The following is an 18,230-nucleotide window of genomic DNA, read 5'->3' as shown; positions in this document are numbered from 1 at the left end:
CAGACTCATTCAATGAATTGGTGAATATGGCTATATCTCAGGAGGATCTAATTTCTGCACACCGCGCTGAAAAGAAGCGCAAGGCACCTGCTGGACCCTCGAGTGCCTCTGCACCGAGGTATCGTATTGTGCAAAATAACCCACCCGCGTCCTCTCAGAAGGCCCCTCAGCCAGGGCGTTGGATTATTCGGCCTCCTCAACAGCAGCAGCAGACTCGATTCGGGCTTCCCCAGCAAGCTCGATTTGCACCTCAGCAGCAGCAGAACGGCCCTAGGCCGAATGCTCAGCCAGCCGCTCGCCCCGATAATAATAACCGCTGTTTCAGATGCGGGAGTCTGGATCACTTTGCCAAGATGTGCCCCCAGGCGGGACAATCTCAAGGGCAGGCTTCTCGCAGAAATGATCAGCACAAGGGCAAGAGGCAAACCATTCAAGTCAGGCAGGGCCGACTTAACTTCACCAACCTTGCTGACCTTCCTGAGGGAGCACCAATCATGTCGGGTACATTCTCTATAAACCAACACCCCACAGTTATCTTATTCGATTCTGGTGCCTCTCATAGCTTCATTAGTTCTAAATTCGGAGCAAGGGTTGGGTTAGATTTCTGTCACACAAAGGGGTCATTTATGATATCTACCCCGGGTGGTAAAGTCACATCAAACCAAATCGTTCATAATGCGCCACTTAGTTTGGGTAGTAAAACTGTTCCTACCACCTTGATATTGTTGCCACTAGAAGGTATGGACATTATACTAGGAATGGATTGGATGAAAAGACATGGGGTAATGTTAGATATCTCTTCCCAAGCCGTTGAAATAAATTCTCCAACTCATGGTCATTCGGTTCTATATTTACCACATCCTCAATGTCACAACTCTTGTGCCTATGCCCTGAAAGATATTCGTCTCGAAGATATTCCGGTAGTCCATGAGTATGTAGATGTTTTTCCGGAAGATTTACCTGGTATGCCGCCAGACCGGGATATCGAATTTGTCATTGAACTTCAGCCTGGTACAGCACCTATTTCAAAAAGGCCATACCGAATGCCGCCTAAAGAATTGGCTGAACTAAAAATCCAGCTACAAGAACTGTTGGACAAGGGTTTTATTCGCCCAAGTGCTTCACCTTGGGGCTGTCCAGCATTGTTCGTAAAGAAGAAGGATGATAGTCTGAGGTTGTGTGTTGATTACCGGCCTCTCAATGCGGTGACCATCAAAAATAAATATCCACTTCCCCGCATTGATGTATTGTTTGATCAATTGGCTGGAGCAAAGATTTTCTCCAAGATTGATCTTCGTTCGGGTTATCATCAGATTAAAATCCGGCCTTGCGATATTCCCAAGACCGCCTTCTCAACCCGATATGGTCTCTATGAATATTTGGTTATGTCTTTCGGTCTCACCAATGCTCCGGCTTATTTTATGTATCTCATGAACTCGGTATTTATGCCGGAACTTGACAAGTTTGTCGTGGTCTTTATTGACGACATTCAGATCTATTCCAAAGATGAGGCAGAACATGAGCAACATCTGCGCATTGTTCTTCAACGTCTCAGAGATCATAAGCTGTACGCAAAATTCTCCAAGTGTGAATTCTGGCTGGACACAGTCAAATTTCTGGGTCACACTATATCTAGTGAAGGCATTTCAGTTGATCCCAGCAAAGTACAAGAAGTGATGGACTGGAAACCTCCTACTTCAGTTCATCAGATCCGCAGTTTTCTCGGCTTGGCGGGGTATTACCGCAGATTTATTCCGGACTTCTCCAGAATTGCTAAGCCCATGACAGAACTACTAAGGAAAGATGTCAAGTTTAAATGGAACACGAAGTGTGATGAAGCATTCCATACATTGAGAGCACATCTAACCACTGCACCAGTCTTGGCTCAACCTGACAACAATAAACCATACGACGTTTATTGTGATGCTTCAGGCACTGGTCTTGGTTGTGTTCTAATGCAAGACAATCGGGTGATAGCTTATGCTTCCCGAGCTCTTCGGCCACACGAGCTAAATTATCCCACTCATGATCTGGAACTAGCCGCCGTTATTCATGCTCTCAAGCTTTGGAGACATTATCTTATGGGCACCCATTGCAATATCTATACCGACCATAAGAGTCTCAAATACATTTTCACTCAAAGTGAGCTGAATATGAGGCAACGAAGATGGCTGGAATTAATTAAAGATTATGATCTGGAGGTTCATTATCATCCGGGCAAGGCGAATGTTGTAGCCGATGCGCTCAGTCGCAAGGTTCACTGCAATTGCCTATCAATGGAGTCATATAATGACACATTGTGTGCTGAAATGCAAAGGCTGAAATTAGAAATTATTCCTCAGGGCTCTTTGAATCATATTTCGGTGGAACCAACACTCTATGACCAGGTTATAATGGCACAATTACACGACAAAAGTGTTGGTATCATCAAGCAGCAAGTAGTAGAAGGTGAAAATAAATATAAGTGTTTCCGAGTGGACCATAAAGGAATTTTGTGGTTCGAGGATCGCCTAGTCGTTCCCAAGAATCCTGACCTGCGGAAACAAATCCTGGACGAAGCACATCTCTCTAAATTCTCTATTCATCCGGGCAGCACCAAGATGTACCAAGATCTCAGGCGAAATTTTTGGTGGACTCGCATGAAGAGAGAGATTGCCAAATATGTCGCAGAATGTGACACCTGCCAGAGAGTGAAAGCTAGTCACTTGAAAGTTGCTGGAACTCTTCAACCTCTACCAATTCCATCTTGGAAATGGGAAGATATCAGCATGGATTTCATTGTGGGCTTACCAAATACTTCTCAGCACCATGATTCCATTTGGGTCATTGTTGATAGGCTCACAAAGACTGCTCATTTTATTCCAGTGCATACTGAATATCGAGCCAAGAAATATGCTGAGATCTATATGGATCGGATTGTCTGCCTACACGGTATACCCAAAACAATTATATCGGATCGTGGTCCTCAGTTTGTGGCAAGGTTTTGGGAGCAACTCCAAGAGGCTCTCGGAACTAAATTAATTCGAAGCTCAGCTTACCATCCACAGACTGACGGACAGACCGAAAGGGTTAATCAAATTCTTGAAGATATGCTTCGAGCATGTGTCATCCATTATGACAAGAACTGGGACAAATGTTTATCCTTGGCGGAGTTTTCTTATAACAACAGCTATCAGGCTAGTCTGAAGATGGCACCCTTCGAGGCCTTGTATGGTCGACGGTGTCGAACCCCTTTGAGTTGGTCCCAGACTGGAGAGCGTCAAATGTTTGGACCTGAATTAGTGGTCGAGGCTGAAGAGAAAGTAAAAATAGTACAAGCAAATCTCCGAGCAGCCCAGTCTCGGCAAAAGAGTTATTTCGATAAAAGAAGGGATCCTTTGAAGTTCATGGTTGGTAATCACGTCTATTTACGAGTGTCCCCAACTCGAGGCGTTCAACGTTTCGGAGTCAGGGGTAAGCTCGCACCTCGCTATGTCGGGCCATATGAAATCATTGAAGAATGTGGACCCGTGGCTTATCGTTTGCGACTTCCTTCACGACTTGCCGCCATCCATAATGTTTTCCACATATCCCAACTCAAGAAATGTGTTCGAGTTCCTACGGAAATCATTGATCAACAGAAAATTTTAGTGGAGCCCGATCTCTCATATACCGAATACCCACTCAAAATTTTGGATCAAAAAGAGAGAGGTACTCGTCGAAGGGTGGTAAAAATGTATAAAATTCAGTGGTCTCATCACACTGAAGAAGAAGCCACTTGGGAGACGGAGGATTATCTTAATCGACACTATCCGGGTTTCCTTAGCTCTACCTCAGGTATATCATTTTCCCCGCCTCAATTCAATCATCCAATCTCGGGACGAGATTCTTTTTAAGGGGGTAGGTTGTAACACCTCAGGTGTCAATACTTTGAAATCAAATCAATACACCTTAGTGAAAGTTAAAAGAAAAAATTGGGAAACTAATTCAAAGAGAAAGGACCAAATAAAATACAAATCATACAAAAGAAATTAAAGGAAAAAGAGAAAGGAGTGAAAAACTACTCAAATTTTAATTCAAAAATGTGCACAAAATTTTTGTTGGCTCATGAGAGGTATTTCAATTGACATGTGCTCAATTGAACTTCAGCCAAAATCAAGTCAAAAACTGATTAAAACTAAAGTCCTTTTGTGCAAATATGTAAATGTACCAATAGTTCAAAATGTGAGTTTCAAACGAAAAGTTGCATAACACAAAAATTGTAGATCTTGAAAAGTTATGCAAAAATGGTATTCAATACTTTTCCATTTGAGCCCTCCAATTAGGAGATAATTTTAGTTTACCGAGAGGTCCCTGAAATTTTCAGAAATCGCAAAAGAGCCCCTACCTCCATCTCTCTCTCCCGGCTTGCTCTGTTTCGGCCGCCGCCTGCCGTACGCCGCCGATGGACTTCGTCCACCGCGCGCCCGCGGCCAAATGGACCCGGGGAAAACTCCCCACGCCACCTGGCCTGCCCCTTGGCGCCCTCCCACGCCCACACGCGTCCCAGGCCGCTCCCGAGCCGCCACGACACCCCGGCCGGCGCAGCGCCGCTGCCTCCTCCGCCCGCTCGCCGTCGAGCCACCCAGGACCAAATCAACCGCCCCCAGTCACTCCATTCCTCACCCAGGAGCTCTTTGGCCTATAAAGACCCCCAGAACCCCCACAGTCGCGCCCCTTCTTCCCCTTCTTCCTCCTCCCGCCGCTCCGCCATGGCCGCCGAGATCCAGCTCTCGCGGACCGGCTAGCCCAGCCCCACATTGCCCCCTCCGACCACCGCAGCAGCTTCGCCACCTCCCAGTTAAGCTCCACGCGCGCGGAATCGAATCCAAACCCCCTCCCGAAGCCGTTCCCCTTTTGCGCCGCCGCCGGCGAGCTCAGGCTCACCGCGGACCGGCCAGCTCCGGGGAAGACCGAGCCCGACAGCTACCCCAGAAGCATCCACGAGCTCACGCGGTGCTCGTGCGCGCCTTGTTCCCCTACCCCGAGCCCTCCTTCACCTCCAGCGCCGGCGAACCGAACAACCGACCCGCCATCAACGCCGACGAGCTTGAACCTGTGCTCCAAACGCTTGAACGTCGACCAGGGTAGGTGTTCCTCGATCCTTTCTCCCCCACGCGCCTCCCCGTGGCAGCCCCGGTAAGCCCTGCACCGCAGAACACCACCGGCAAGATGCCACGGCGGAGAAGGCCGGCGAAGGACCCGGTTGTAATTTCTTTTTTTCGTTCAAGGGTGTCTCTGCAAGTTTTACAGTGTATACCAGTGAACTTCTAAAATGCGAAACAAATCACAGAAAAATCAGAAAAATGCAAACTCAACTGATCTGGAATCCTTGTAACAAAATCTACAAATTTTGTAACATTCACATTTGCAGAAACTCAACTGAATTTAATCTAGGGAAAAGAATAAGAAAACCACCTTATGCATGTTCATGAAGTTCTGCTCATCAAATGACTTTGATTTTTGGATTTGTTATCACTAATGGAATTTTAATATCACAGTAAAAAGATTACACCAACCCAAAACAGTTATCATGTTGGAACAATCAAGATTCTCTAATCTGTTGTTAGCTTTCTCGATTTAATTCTGGAAAATATGCACATGAACTTGCCCTGGAATTTTTACTGCGTGCATGTAAAACTAGAACACTGTTAATATCTAAATTTAAGATTTATTAGAGTTCATTTGCTATATACCATGATTTATGCTTGTTTAATCAACTTAATTCCTTATATATAGTTCTTATGCTCAGAAAAATCCATGTTTATTTATGGAGTCTCTTTTTAGCTCTGTGTTCCTGTCTAGGAATTTTGAGCTGCATTTACTGAGTTTTGCCTTGGTGAATAATCATGCTTAGCATCTTAGGGCTAGATTTACTATTTTTGTTCTGAGTAATCTACAATGTTTCTGATCATTATTTTTGGGCATGATCTTGTTTAGAGTATGTTCTACCTGTGATAAAAAGTTCAGATGCAATACTGGTCGAATGCATCTTGAGAAATTCATGCAAACTCATGTTAAATTAACTGAATAACTAATTTATCATAGTGAGTTAAATCTTGAAAAATTTTCTGGAGTATGTTTAACTCAGGACTAGTCTCTGGTAAAAATTTGAGAACCAAATCCTTAGTAAAACTTTCTGTAGATTTAATCTTTGTTAATGGCTTGCTGTTTTTAATCTTTTTATCACCTCTGCTATATAAGTGTATAAAATCTGGAAAAATTTCAGTGCTGAGTTTATGCTTTGAAGTTGCTTGCATAAAATTTGTAGCACCAGAATCCATGTTGAACATTTTGTACAAAAAGATGAAGCAACTAGAGTAATCCATTTGCATGAATAGTTATAGTTTTTGCTCTATGATAGATGCTGAAATTTATACCCTGAATGTTCAAGTTTGAATCTGAATTACTTTAGTGTTTCTTCTCTAGCTCTTTAGTAGTTGTGTTGTTAAGGAATAATGAAAGCATGCTATGTGTTGAGATTGAAAATGAAAACCCAGAACCCCACTCATTCATGAATAACCGTAGTTATGCTTGCTACTCTATAAACGATTGCCCATGAAATGAAATGTGAAATCATCACTAAATTAACTTTCGTGGACTACAACTTTATCGTGAAGAAAAGAAATTATATCCCTGAATAACTCAAAATCTTGCATTGCATATAGAAACGGTTAACCTCGCGGACGGAGACTACGAACTGGTGCCCGCGGACTCTCGTGCGGAGCAGGAGGTTAATCTGAACTGTACTAACTTGTCTCAAGACCTGGGCCAAGCCCCAGAAGCTTTTCTGTCTGACAGTGCCCAAGAAGGCAAGCCCCGGAGCATAATCCCACTATTTTTCCGAATTATCATTCTGCTATCTATTTATTAATGTATGGAATAGTTGGTTTTCTGCATTTAAGTTCTCTAGGCGTTGATCGAAAACCCTAGATGCATGATCCATAGGAACCTATGTTTGATACCGGATCTTTTTATCGACTAGTTGCCATGCTAAATAGGTACGGTAGAAGTCGAGTGGTTCCCTACCTCTCGCGAGCAAATAGGAATTGTACTGACTTTAATTCCTGTTGAAATGTAAGGACAACGGGCGGGGTTGTGTAGTTGTGATACCCCGCTGGTGTAGTCAAAAATGGCTAAGGTCGCGGTGTGTGGCTCATTTCGTTAAGCGTTTGAAAGTACTAGCCACATACCGAGAAATATGGTAATCGGTAAGCTTAAGTACCTGATTGGACCGGCGAGTGGAACGATCTCGCACCCTCCTGGTAGAAGTAGGGTTTATTTTTATGTCGCGACGTACGGGTGCAGAGTGGTCGGACTCTGTAGTCGGGGAGGGTGTTCCGGATCCACGGACTGGAAAGAAAGGGGAAAAGTAGCGTGGGCGGGAGCGAAGTCGATCCCCATGCGTGTGGTCTAGGTTCCCCTGGCCAGGTTGAAATTCGATTCAGAATCGTCCGCCTCTCACGGCATGAGATTGCTTAATGTTTTCGGTCACATAGAGTAACAAGTGGAATACGATGATGAAAATACTGCTGGTTGATTAAATGGTTGCTCTACCATGTTTGAGTAGAGTTAGTTGCAAATTTAGAATGGTTAATTCCACTAGAATCTGGCTAAGTAAAACCTGAAAGTAAGGATCAACACTTAGCGGCATTTTTTTTGGCAAACAAACCCTACCAACCAAAAAGCTTTCATGTCTAGTTATCGGACTATGTTATATATGGAGACGGGTCAGTCTTGCTGAGTATTAGTATACTCAGCCTTGCTTGTGGCACTGTTTTTCAGGTACTAACTTTGAAGATCTGTTTGCGAGTCTTACTTGGCCTTGTACTCTGCCTCCGGGTTGGTCTGTTGAGTGGGATGGCCCTTCAGCTGGTGCTAATCACCCTCCCGCTGAGTGACGCATTCGTACGGGCTTTACCGATGCGTCACGTTATTTCGTTAGTTATCTTTTAATGCTTCCGCTGAACTTTGAGACTTGAATAATTTGAGGAGTTGGAACTCCGTAGTACGTCACTAGTCTGAACATGGTTTGTAATAAATTTTTCTTCCCGCTGCAATCACTCTGAGATGTATGAAATGGTTTGTGTTGTAATCTCTGGGCTCACCTTCGTGTGAGTGTTGTCTGCTGATCCTGGAATAGCGTGGCTTTTATCGAGGCTTCACTCGAGGAACTACCGGTGAGTGCCAAATTGGGTCAGAGTTGCTTAGCAACGAAGATCAGTGCACCCGGGCCCAGTAGTTTTGGGTGGTTCCGCCACATTCATATCCTCGAGCTTTGTGGAGAAACAAAAAATACCTACGGTACTACTAAAAACACCCCTATTAACCCGAACGCCCGGAGGAGACATCAGGTGTCAACTGGGTTGTCTACGGGTAAGGATCAATTTAAGTGGGGTAGAGTTTTTAGCAGACCCAGTAGTACTTAAGTCAGAGGGGATAGATGTGATCCTTGGAATGGACTGGCTAAGCAAACATAATGGCCTCATAGTTTGTACGGACAAGGTAGTACATCTGACAAACCCAGAGGGAGTCCGAGTGACCTGTCATACCCGGGAAAGTGGAGCAAACCCGATGGTGTTTAGCATGGAAGCCAAGTCCTTGGAAGAAGTCCCAGTAGTGAATGAGTACCCCGATGTCTTTCCCGAAGAACTTCCCGGTATGCCACCAGATAGAGACATAGAATTTGTCATTGACCTTGTCCCTGGGACTGCCCCTATAGCCAAGAGACCTTATAGGATGGCAGCCTCTGAGTTGGCAGAGTTAAAGAAACAATTAGAGGAACTACAACGAATTGGCTTCATCAGGCCAAGTTCGTCTCCTTGGGGAGCCCCGGTCCTATTTGTCAAGAAGAAAGATGGAAGTATGAGGTTGTGCGTTGATTATCGAGCACTGAACGAGGTCACTATCAAAAACAAGTATCCTCTCCCCAGGATCGACGACCTTTTGACCAGTTAAAAGGAGCCAAGTACTTTTCCAAGATCGACCTAAGGTCCGGATATTTTCAGCTCAAGATTAGGGAAAGCGACATCCCGAAGACAGCCTTTGTCACCCGATACGGACAATTTGAGTTCACAGTGATGTCTTTTGGACTGACAAATGCACCTGCCTATTTCATGAACCTCATGAATAAAGTTTTTATGGACGAGCTAGATAAGTTTGTCGTAGTCTTCATTGACGACATACTTATTTACTCGAAAAGTATTCAGGAGCACGAACAACATCTGAGGGTAGTTTTGGAAAAACTGAGAGTGCATAGGCTATACGCCAAATTCAGCAAGTGTGAATTTTGGCTAGAGAAAGTAGCCTTCCTTGGTCATATTCTGACCGCGGAAGGAGTAGCAGTGGACCCTGAGAAGGTCGAAGCAGTCTCCAACTGGCAGCCGCCGACCAACGTGAGTGAGATCAGGAGTTTTCTTGGATTAGCTGGGAATTATCGGAGATTCATTGAAGGGTTTTCTAAAATAGCCCGGCCCATGACAGAGCTGCTCAAGAAAGAAAAGAAGTTCACCTGGACGGAGTCGTGCGAAAGGAGCTTCCAGGAGTTGAAGCGAAGATTGACGACAGCCCCAGTGCTAACCCTGCCGGATATTCATCGGGATTTTGTCATCTATTGTGATGCGTCCCGACAAGGATTGGGTTGTGTACTGATGCAAGATGGGAAAGTCGTTGCATATGCTTCCCGTCAGCTCAGGACTCATGAGCAAAATTACCCGACCCATGACCTAGAACTTGCAGCCGTAGTGCACGCACTTAAGATCTGGAGGCATTATTTGATTGGAAATAAGTGTGAAATCTTCACCGACCATAAAAGTTTGAAGTATATCTTCACCCAGCCGGACTTGAACTTGAGGCAGAGAAGATGGCTGGAATTAGTCAAAGATTATAATTTGGAAATTCATTATCACCCAGGTAAAGCCAATGTAGTAGCCGATGCCCTAAGTCGGAAATCCTACGGGCCCAAGAATGACCATTTACGAGAGGAAATTGCACGATTAAATGTGCACATTGTCCCTCGAGGTTCCAGCCAAGTGCTGAACGTTCAAACCACTCTAGAAGAAAGAATCAGGAAAGCCCAAAAATCGGACAAGGGACTGATGGAAATCCGGAGGCAAACCGGAGAAAATAAGGCCCCAGACTTTCGAGTTGATAATAAGGGAACGTTGTGGTATAAAGACAGAATTTGTGTGCCCCAGAAAGGAGATTTCAGGCAGATAATCATGGATGAAGCCCACAACTCAGCCTACTCCATTCACCCAGGATCCACCAAAATGTATATGGACTTAAAACAGAAATATTGGTGGAATGGGATGAAGGCAGATATTGCATGATTTGTCGCCCATTGCGATACTTGCCAGAGAATCAAAGCTGAACACCAGAAGCCGGCAGGATTGTTGCAACCCCTACCCATTCCAGTTTGGAAATGGGATGAAGTAGGGATGGATTTTGTAGTAGGTTTGCCCAGAACCCAGAAAGGGCATGACTCCATATGGGTAATAGTGGATCGACTTACTAAATCGGCTCACTTCATACCCGTACGGACCAACTATGGCGGAGAAAAGCTAGCCAAGCTTTATGTGGAAAATATAGTGAAGTTGCATGGTGTGCCCAGTCGAATTGTTTCGGATAGAGGGACCCAGTTCACCTCTAGATTTTGGAAGAGTTTGCATAAAGCCATGGGTACCAAGCTAGACTTTAGCTCCACTTATCACCCACAGACAGATGGTCAGACAGAAAGGGTAAATCAGATTATGGAAGATATGTTGAGAGCATGTGTTCTCACCTACGGCAAAGATTGGGAACAGAGTTTACCCTATGCCGAGTTCTCATACAATAATGGGTACCAAGCAAGCTTGGGCATGTCACCGTTTGAAGCCCTCTACGGAAGAAAATGCAGAACCCCTCTGATGTGGTCAGAAGTTGGGGAACGTGCCCTAGTTGGCCCCGCACTCATAAAAGAAGCAGAAGAAAGAGTTGCCGAGATTAGAGAAAAGCTGAAAGCAGCCCAGTCCCGACCAAAGAGCTACGCTGACAAGAAGAGACGCGAAATAAGTTTCAGCCCAGGAGATTTTGTGTATCTCAAGGTATCACCCATTCGAGGAACCCGAAGATTTCAGGTACAAGGAAAATTAGCCCCTCGGTATATTGGACCATACAGAGTTCTGAAGAAAGTTGGAGCAGTAGCATACCGTCTGGAGCTACCTGAAGAAATGTCGGATATACACCCAGTATTCCATGTCTCGCAGTTGAGAAGGTGTTTGAGGATACCCGAAGTGGAACATGTGCCGGTTGAAACAATAGATCTGCAGCCGGACCTGCGATATCAGGAAGTACCGGTCAAGATTCTAGACACCGTCACCAGGAAGACCAGAAACTCCGAAGTACGAATTTGCAGAGTTCAGTGGAGCAGACACGGAGTAAAAGAAGCTACTTGGGAACGCGAAGATGCTCTGAAGAAGGAATTTCCCCACCTATTTAGGAACCAGTCGAATCTCGAGGACGAGATTCATTTTAAGTGGGGTAGGTTTGTAACATCCCAAAAATTTACTAAAATAAATCGTGCGCTAAAATTTTTTGTTTCGTCGTTGAGCTCGATCCCCTACTTGATTCATATCCCGCCTGATTTCCTGATACTCCCGAGGAACCGAGCCAACATCCAAATCTTCCGTTGTCCCATCCCTGTTTGGTCCTCGGCCTGCGCGTCGCACGCGGCCGACACCACGCGTGGCCGACCGCGGCCGCGATCAGCGCCGACGCGCTCACCCGCCCCCCTCTCTCTCTTTCTCTCTTTATTTCTCTCCCCTCCTTTTTTTTCCCTCTTTCTTTTTCTTTTCCCATTTTCTTTCCTTTCTTTCCTTCTCCCTCTCGCCCGGTCCCGCTCGGCCCCCCCTCTGCGCTGGCCCGCTCCCGAGCACGCCCCGCGCGCCGCTCGCCGCGCGCGCACCAGTCTCGCCCCGACCTCGCCCCACGGCCACGCGCACCCCGGCCTGCCCTGCCCCGCTCCCCCTCGCGCTCGCGCCCCGCTCGGCCCGCCCGTGCGCCGCTCGGCCCGGCACCCTGCTCGCCGCCCGCGCGCGTACGGCCGTGCCCGCGCATCCCCGACCCGTCCGCACGCCGCTCCAGCGCCGCCCATCCTCCCCGCGCGCGCCCTGCTACGCACGACCGGCCCCGAGCGCCGCTTGCCACGCATGCCTGCTCACCCAGCCTGCCCGAGCGCACGCACACACGCCACGCCACGCCACGCCGTCGCCTTGGCGCACAGCGCCGGCGACCACGGCACAGCACTGCCTGCCTTGGTCGCCGCCTCGCGTCACCTCGCCGCCCACTGGCGCCGTTGACGACGCACAGCGTCGCCTGTCAAGCCATCACCTCGCCTCAGCTCCCCATTGATGCCCGCACAGAGCCTCGCCCCCACCGCCATTATTTCTGCCGCCGGCCTCCGCCGCATCCCGCCAAGCCGCCACCGCCTCTCCACGGCTATAAAAGCCTCCCCACCGGCGCCACACCCCCACACTCAAGCCTCCCTGGCCACCACCGCCTCCCCTCCCCAGCGCTAGCGCCGCCGCCCCGCTTCAGTAGCGCCGCCGCCGCCGGCCCGCGTCGCCCCGCCTCTGAGCGCCGCCCCGGCACTAGGTGAGGCCGGGAATCAACCCCGCAGGGCCCCCACCTCCTTTCCCCTCTACCCCGGGCCGCCGTCGAGGCCCAGGGCGGCCGAATCGGCCGCCGCCGGCGCTCCCTACCCCTCCCCTGTTCTGCGTCGAGGGGAGGAGGAAGAAGGGGCAAATTTGCCCCAAGCCCCCTCCTTTCCCTCTTATTTGGTTAAGAGTCCCCCCCTAACCAATTTGCAAAGTGAACCCTGCCCTTTTACCTAATTCCAAAACAAGCCCCCCTTCCATATAAACTTAATTACGAAAAAAACCCCTGACTCTTTTAGAATGACCCAAATAATTTCTAAATTATAAACAGAGCCCCTGCCTACTTAATCTTAATTACAACTGGGTCCCTAGACCCCTGTTTAGGGCCTAAACGCTCCCCTGACCTATCATTTTATGTGCCTAACGACCCCGGCTTAACCTAAAATTTTACCCCGCCTCTCCTAACTCAGTTTTGGCCATACCATTCAGAAACCATCCAAAAATAATACTCTATGCTCTATATTTCATGTGTTTCCGTTTCGAGCTCGACGACAAATCTTTGTTTTGATTGTGTGCTTGTTTGTGTGCGCTGTAGACCACGGAGTGAGCGAAGGAGAGCCCGTTGACGAGCAGTGCTGTGCGCAAGTGAACGAGGACCAGTTCCGTGACCCCGAGCCCGAAGGACAGGACCTCCCCGAAGGCTACGAAGACGGCAAGTTCAATCCCATCCTTTGATGCATGTTTCTGTCCTAGTTTTCTATAAATGCAACCCAATGGCCTGTTTTATAAATTGCATATGTTTTACTTGCATGAAAACACGGTTGGATAGCCACCCCTTGATTTGTGATGACCATTACTTGACCACCTAGATTAATGTCTGATTTTGTTTGGACGTTAATCGACATTAGAACGCTTAGGACTTTACTCATACCATAATTTGTTTGATAAAGAAAATGTGTGCGTGTGGGAAGGGATAAAACGTGGATTTTCGAAAGATGAGTATGGACGGGATGGACGGCATTTCTGTGTGAATTGCCGACTGGTGTGCTTATGCCTGTGTGGCAGGGCAAAGAAGGGAGATATCCATCTTGTCGCGTCTAAGGACCGAGTTGGTGTGTCATCTCACCTAACTCCACTATCGTGCAAACCACTCGACCGTTGAATGGGCAACGGCGTAGCATAAATCCCACTAGTTGGTGTGATAGCCATCAGGAGAGCTGAGAGCAACGGGTGACTAAGGAAAAAGGGATAAGCCACGAGTGACTTATGCCCGGTTATACCTAAGTGAATGGTCAATGACCCCTTGGTGCATCCCGTGATGGCTAGTCAGGCTTAGCTATGGTGGGTAATGGCTATGTTGGGATCTACACCGACACGACGGTGTTCGAGTTGTGGTATCCTACTTGTGGGTAAAGTTGCACACCTCTACAGAGTTAAGAATCTATTCGAATAGTCCGTGCCCACGGTATTGGGCGAGTTATGGTGTGGTCACATAACTAGTGTTTCTTTGGGATGGGATGGTGTGAGTTGTTTTGGAATCGGTTCCGGCAGTTGTGCCGTGTGCTACGACGGACGGGGAGTCCGGTAGCAGTTTCAAAACCTGAACTCTGTGTTACTGCAAAAACTGATTTCTAAAAGGTTTTTCGTAAAATAAACCCATGCATAAAATGTCATTTTTCTTCAAATTAAACCGTAACCTATTCCTTGATTTACCTATGCATATTATTCTGTTATAACCCCCTCCGTGGGTGTGGTTGGACTTGCTGAGTACGTTTGTACTCACCCCACTCTTACTTTTTACAGAAGAAGACCCGGACTTCGTACCAGACGACGCCGAGTAGGGTTATCGTTCTACACCCAACCTTGCCTGTGGAACCGGCCCTGTCGAGATGCCTCCGCTGTCGCAGTACTCTGAGCCCGTAGTAGACCCTATGTGGTTCGCGGTCTGGTGTTATGTCGTAGCCTGGTTAATTATTATTATCATCTGTATCGAGTGTCCTCCAAGGTTTGTACGGTTTTGAACCATCTGATGTAATAAATGTGGCATCAGCCTCCTGGGACTGGTGCTTTGTATCACATTTAAGTCTTCTCTTATGAGGGGATGCTTCAGATATTGTATCATGATTTTCCGGAATTCTATACTTGGCACCCCAATGGTAAATTTTGTAAGCGAAGGGTATATGAGGGACACAAGCAAGTTGGTAGAATTATCTCCGCACACCCGGCCGAGGGGGAACGCTATTATCTCCGCGTTCTACTTAACCATGTTGCTGGAGCTACCTCATTTGACCATCTTAAAATGGTTGATGGTGTCGTGCTAGCTACATTCCGCGAGGTAGCCGAAAGAAGAGGTCTAATCGAGGAAGATAATACATTAGATGAGTGCCTTACGGAAGCTTCTATGTTCCAAATGCCTTCTTCACTACGAAGGCTATTTGCAACTATTTTGGTATTTTGTGAACCAAGTGATGTGTTTGCACTTTGGAAGAAACACTTGGATGCATTATCACAGTACTATCGACAAAATAGTCCATCACCCGATATAGCCACACAAATGGTACTTATTAATATTAGAAATATGTTACAGACAATGGGGAAGGACATTAAGACATTTCCACTTCCGAAGATTGATGAGATGTATGATGATGCTAATGGTATTCCTCGTGAAATTTTTGAGGAGGCAAGCGTTGAGGTGGATATCGATGATGTGTCTTTGGTCAACTCCCTTAACTCAGAACAAAGGGACGCCTATGAGGAGATCATGGCAACTATTGATTCTGATAAATGTGGACTCATTTTTGTGGATGGTCCTGGCGGCACCGGAAAGACTTTCCTATACAAATCTCTTCTAGTGATACTACGAAGTCAGAACAAACTTGCCGTGGCAACAGCTACATCAGGTGTTGCAGCATCAATAATGCCTGGTGGGAGAACGGCCCACTCACGTTTCAAGATACCCCTAACCATTGAGGATGGAAGTTTTTGTAGTTTCACAAAACAGAGTGGCACTGCGAAGCTGCTCCGTCAAGCGTCTCTTATTATTTGGGACGAGGCTTCTATGACGAAGAGGCAAGCTGTTGAAGCACTTGACAACAGTCTACGCGATATAATGGATCGGCCTCAACTGCCATTTGGGGGTAAGACAGTTGTGTTCGGAGGAGACTTTAGGCAGGTACTACCAGTTGTTAGAAGAGGGTCAAGGGCTCAAATTGTCGATGCTTCGCTACGGAGATCATACCTATGGGATTGCATGAGACATCTTAAGCTAGTTCGCAATATGAGAGCACAAAGTGACCCTTGGTTCGCGGATTATTTATTGCGCACCGGTGGTGGAACGGAAGAGGTTAATTCCGACGGTGAGGTCAAACTACCGGATGAGATTTGTGTCCCGTATTCTGGGAAGGCAAGTGACATCGATACACTAATTAATAGCATATACCCAAATCTCAATGAGAACATGTTAAACAAAGATTACATCACTTCGAGAGCTATATTATCTACTAGGAATGATTGGGTCGATAAGATTAACATGAAGATGATAGGTACTTTCCAAGGTGGTGAGATGGAGTATCATAGTTTTGATGCTGCAGTGGATGATCCTTGTAACTATTATCCAGCTGAGTTTCTGAACACTCTGACGCCAAACGGACTTCTGCCTCACGTGCTAAAACTCAAGGTTGGTTGTCCTATCATATTGCTTAGGAATATAGATCCTGCTAACGGTCTATGTAACGGTACAAGACTGGTTGTAAGAGGTTTCTAAAGAAATACAATTGATACAGAAATTGTGTTAGGTCAACATGCTGGGAAACGTGTTTTCCTCCCCCGGATACCCTTATGCCCATCTGACGACAAGATGTTCCCCTTCCAATTTAAAAGGAAGCAGTTCCCAATCAGATTGAGTTTTGCCATGACAGTCAACAAATCATAGGGTCAAACAATCCCAAACGTTGGTGCGTACCTTCCTGAGCCGGTATTCTCTCATGGCCAGTTATATGTTGCGATGTCTAGAACCACTTCGAGGAAGAACATTAAGATTCTCGCGAAACCGCCTAATGCTATTGAGGAAGACGACGACCTAAAAAAAAGCAAGAAGGGTAATAGGAATGGGAAGGAGAAAACAAAAAAGAAAGAGAAGAAATATGTCCCAACTGGTAATGGTACATTTACGAAAAATATTGTATATAAGGAGATTCTTACACCATAGCTGTGAGGTAATGACAGTTCTAATTATTTGTTTTTTCATATTCTAAATTTCTGTATAATCATTGTACCACATTTAATAATACATGCCATAATGACTTATTCTTGGTGTGGTGAGTGATCACGTACTGAGCTATAGTTTTTTTTCTGTATTACAGTTTTAAATTTTATGGTTCCAGCTACTTTAAATTGTTTGATATACTTGTAGAGGACATCAGTTTAATTGGATTGCATTTTTATAATGTGTAATTTTACCTGGGTTCTTCTTGTGATGAAAAGCAATACACACCTATGACAATTAATCAGTTTAATAGAATCACATTTATATGATCTGTAATTACATACCTGGTTGTTTGATTTATTTTACTTGTGACAGTCAATGGTCTGAGCTCTTGTCTTTTTAGTTAGAATTGCTCTGCTAGGCTCAATATCTCGAGTAGTGATAATGCATGCAGAAGTGCATTTATTTGTACTTAGCACTTCCATCAATCCTTGTATTGGTTTCAGCTTGACGTTCTTATTTTCGTTCTACACAGAAACTTTTCCTGCTGGGCTTTCTTTGTACCACTTGATTTACAAGTTTTGCTTATTTTCTTTTCTTGGCTCGCAGTGCCTCAAGACTTCGACAGTTTCCGCCAACCTAACATGCACCATGGAATGGAGGCTTGCCTTGGATTGTCCATGGGACCTATATGCTCTAGATTCAATTGATCCGTCCATTGGACCGATGAGGCTTGCACCTGTTCAGTGTTCAGTGCCATGTTTCAGTCAACACCGAATTTAATCTACACGTGCTGCAGCTTGTCGACAGAATTTAAGCTTTGATGGTGCGGCACTGCAGCTCCACCCAAATTTGACAAAAAAAAAAGTCCCACTGGTGATGTCAATTAAGTTCAGCAGAGCAACATTTATTTGCATTCTTGTCAATTCAGTTCGATGGCCAGCAACATTTATTTGCATTCTTGTACTGTTGCAAGCAAACTATATTGAATATTAATGTGCCATCTATTTGAGCGTGTCTTATCTTTTAAATCACCCATAGCAACACTATATATTGGAAGCTAATTAATTTACTGTCATGTAGTAATGAACCTCGATAATAAGTTCATCCGTGCACGCTGATACTATGCTTTTGAAATCTGTAATTAAGTGTGCATGTATTTTGCTTCATCAATGGTTAAGTGGTATAGAACAATCAGATCTAAACTAATGTATAGATTTTACTCAAAATATAACTTTTGGGGGTCCATCATATACGTGATAATTACTTACGTCTCCATAGTGTTTGCAAAATGGCCGTACTATGTGGCAGAACTTCACCATCGATGTGGTGTTGTCGGAATTGAATGCTTAACTACTTGCAGACGTAAAATA

At 45.8% G+C, this 18,230-nt stretch overlaps 1 protein-coding gene across 4 annotated transcripts in view; it reads left to right on the top strand.

The window, feature by feature from the left end:
* Window positions 1-17,872, top strand: part of LOC120712552 — a 39,925-nt gene extending 22,053 nt beyond the window's left edge. For 3 of the 4 annotated variants that reach the window (XM_039998363.1, XM_039998364.1, XM_039998362.1), the window contains one exon: window positions 17,467-17,872. In XM_039998363.1, coding sequence (XP_039854297.1) covers window positions 17,467-17,567 — 101 coding nt within the window. In that variant the 3' untranslated portion in view covers window positions 17,568-17,872. Of the gene's footprint in view, window positions 1-14,770; window positions 16,868-17,466 lie in introns of those variants that run through there. The other variant, XR_005690921.1, reaches the window with a different exon arrangement.
* Window positions 17,873-18,230: the final 358 nt, after the last annotated feature.

Source organism: Panicum virgatum, chromosome 6K, assembly GCF_016808335.1.
Source record: "Panicum virgatum strain AP13 chromosome 6K, P.virgatum_v5, whole genome shotgun sequence".
Classification (NCBI taxonomy): domain Eukaryota; kingdom Viridiplantae; phylum Streptophyta; class Magnoliopsida; order Poales; family Poaceae; genus Panicum; species Panicum virgatum.
The sequence above is the reverse complement of the archived record's forward strand: the minus strand, read 5'-3'. Positions and strand labels throughout refer to the sequence as shown.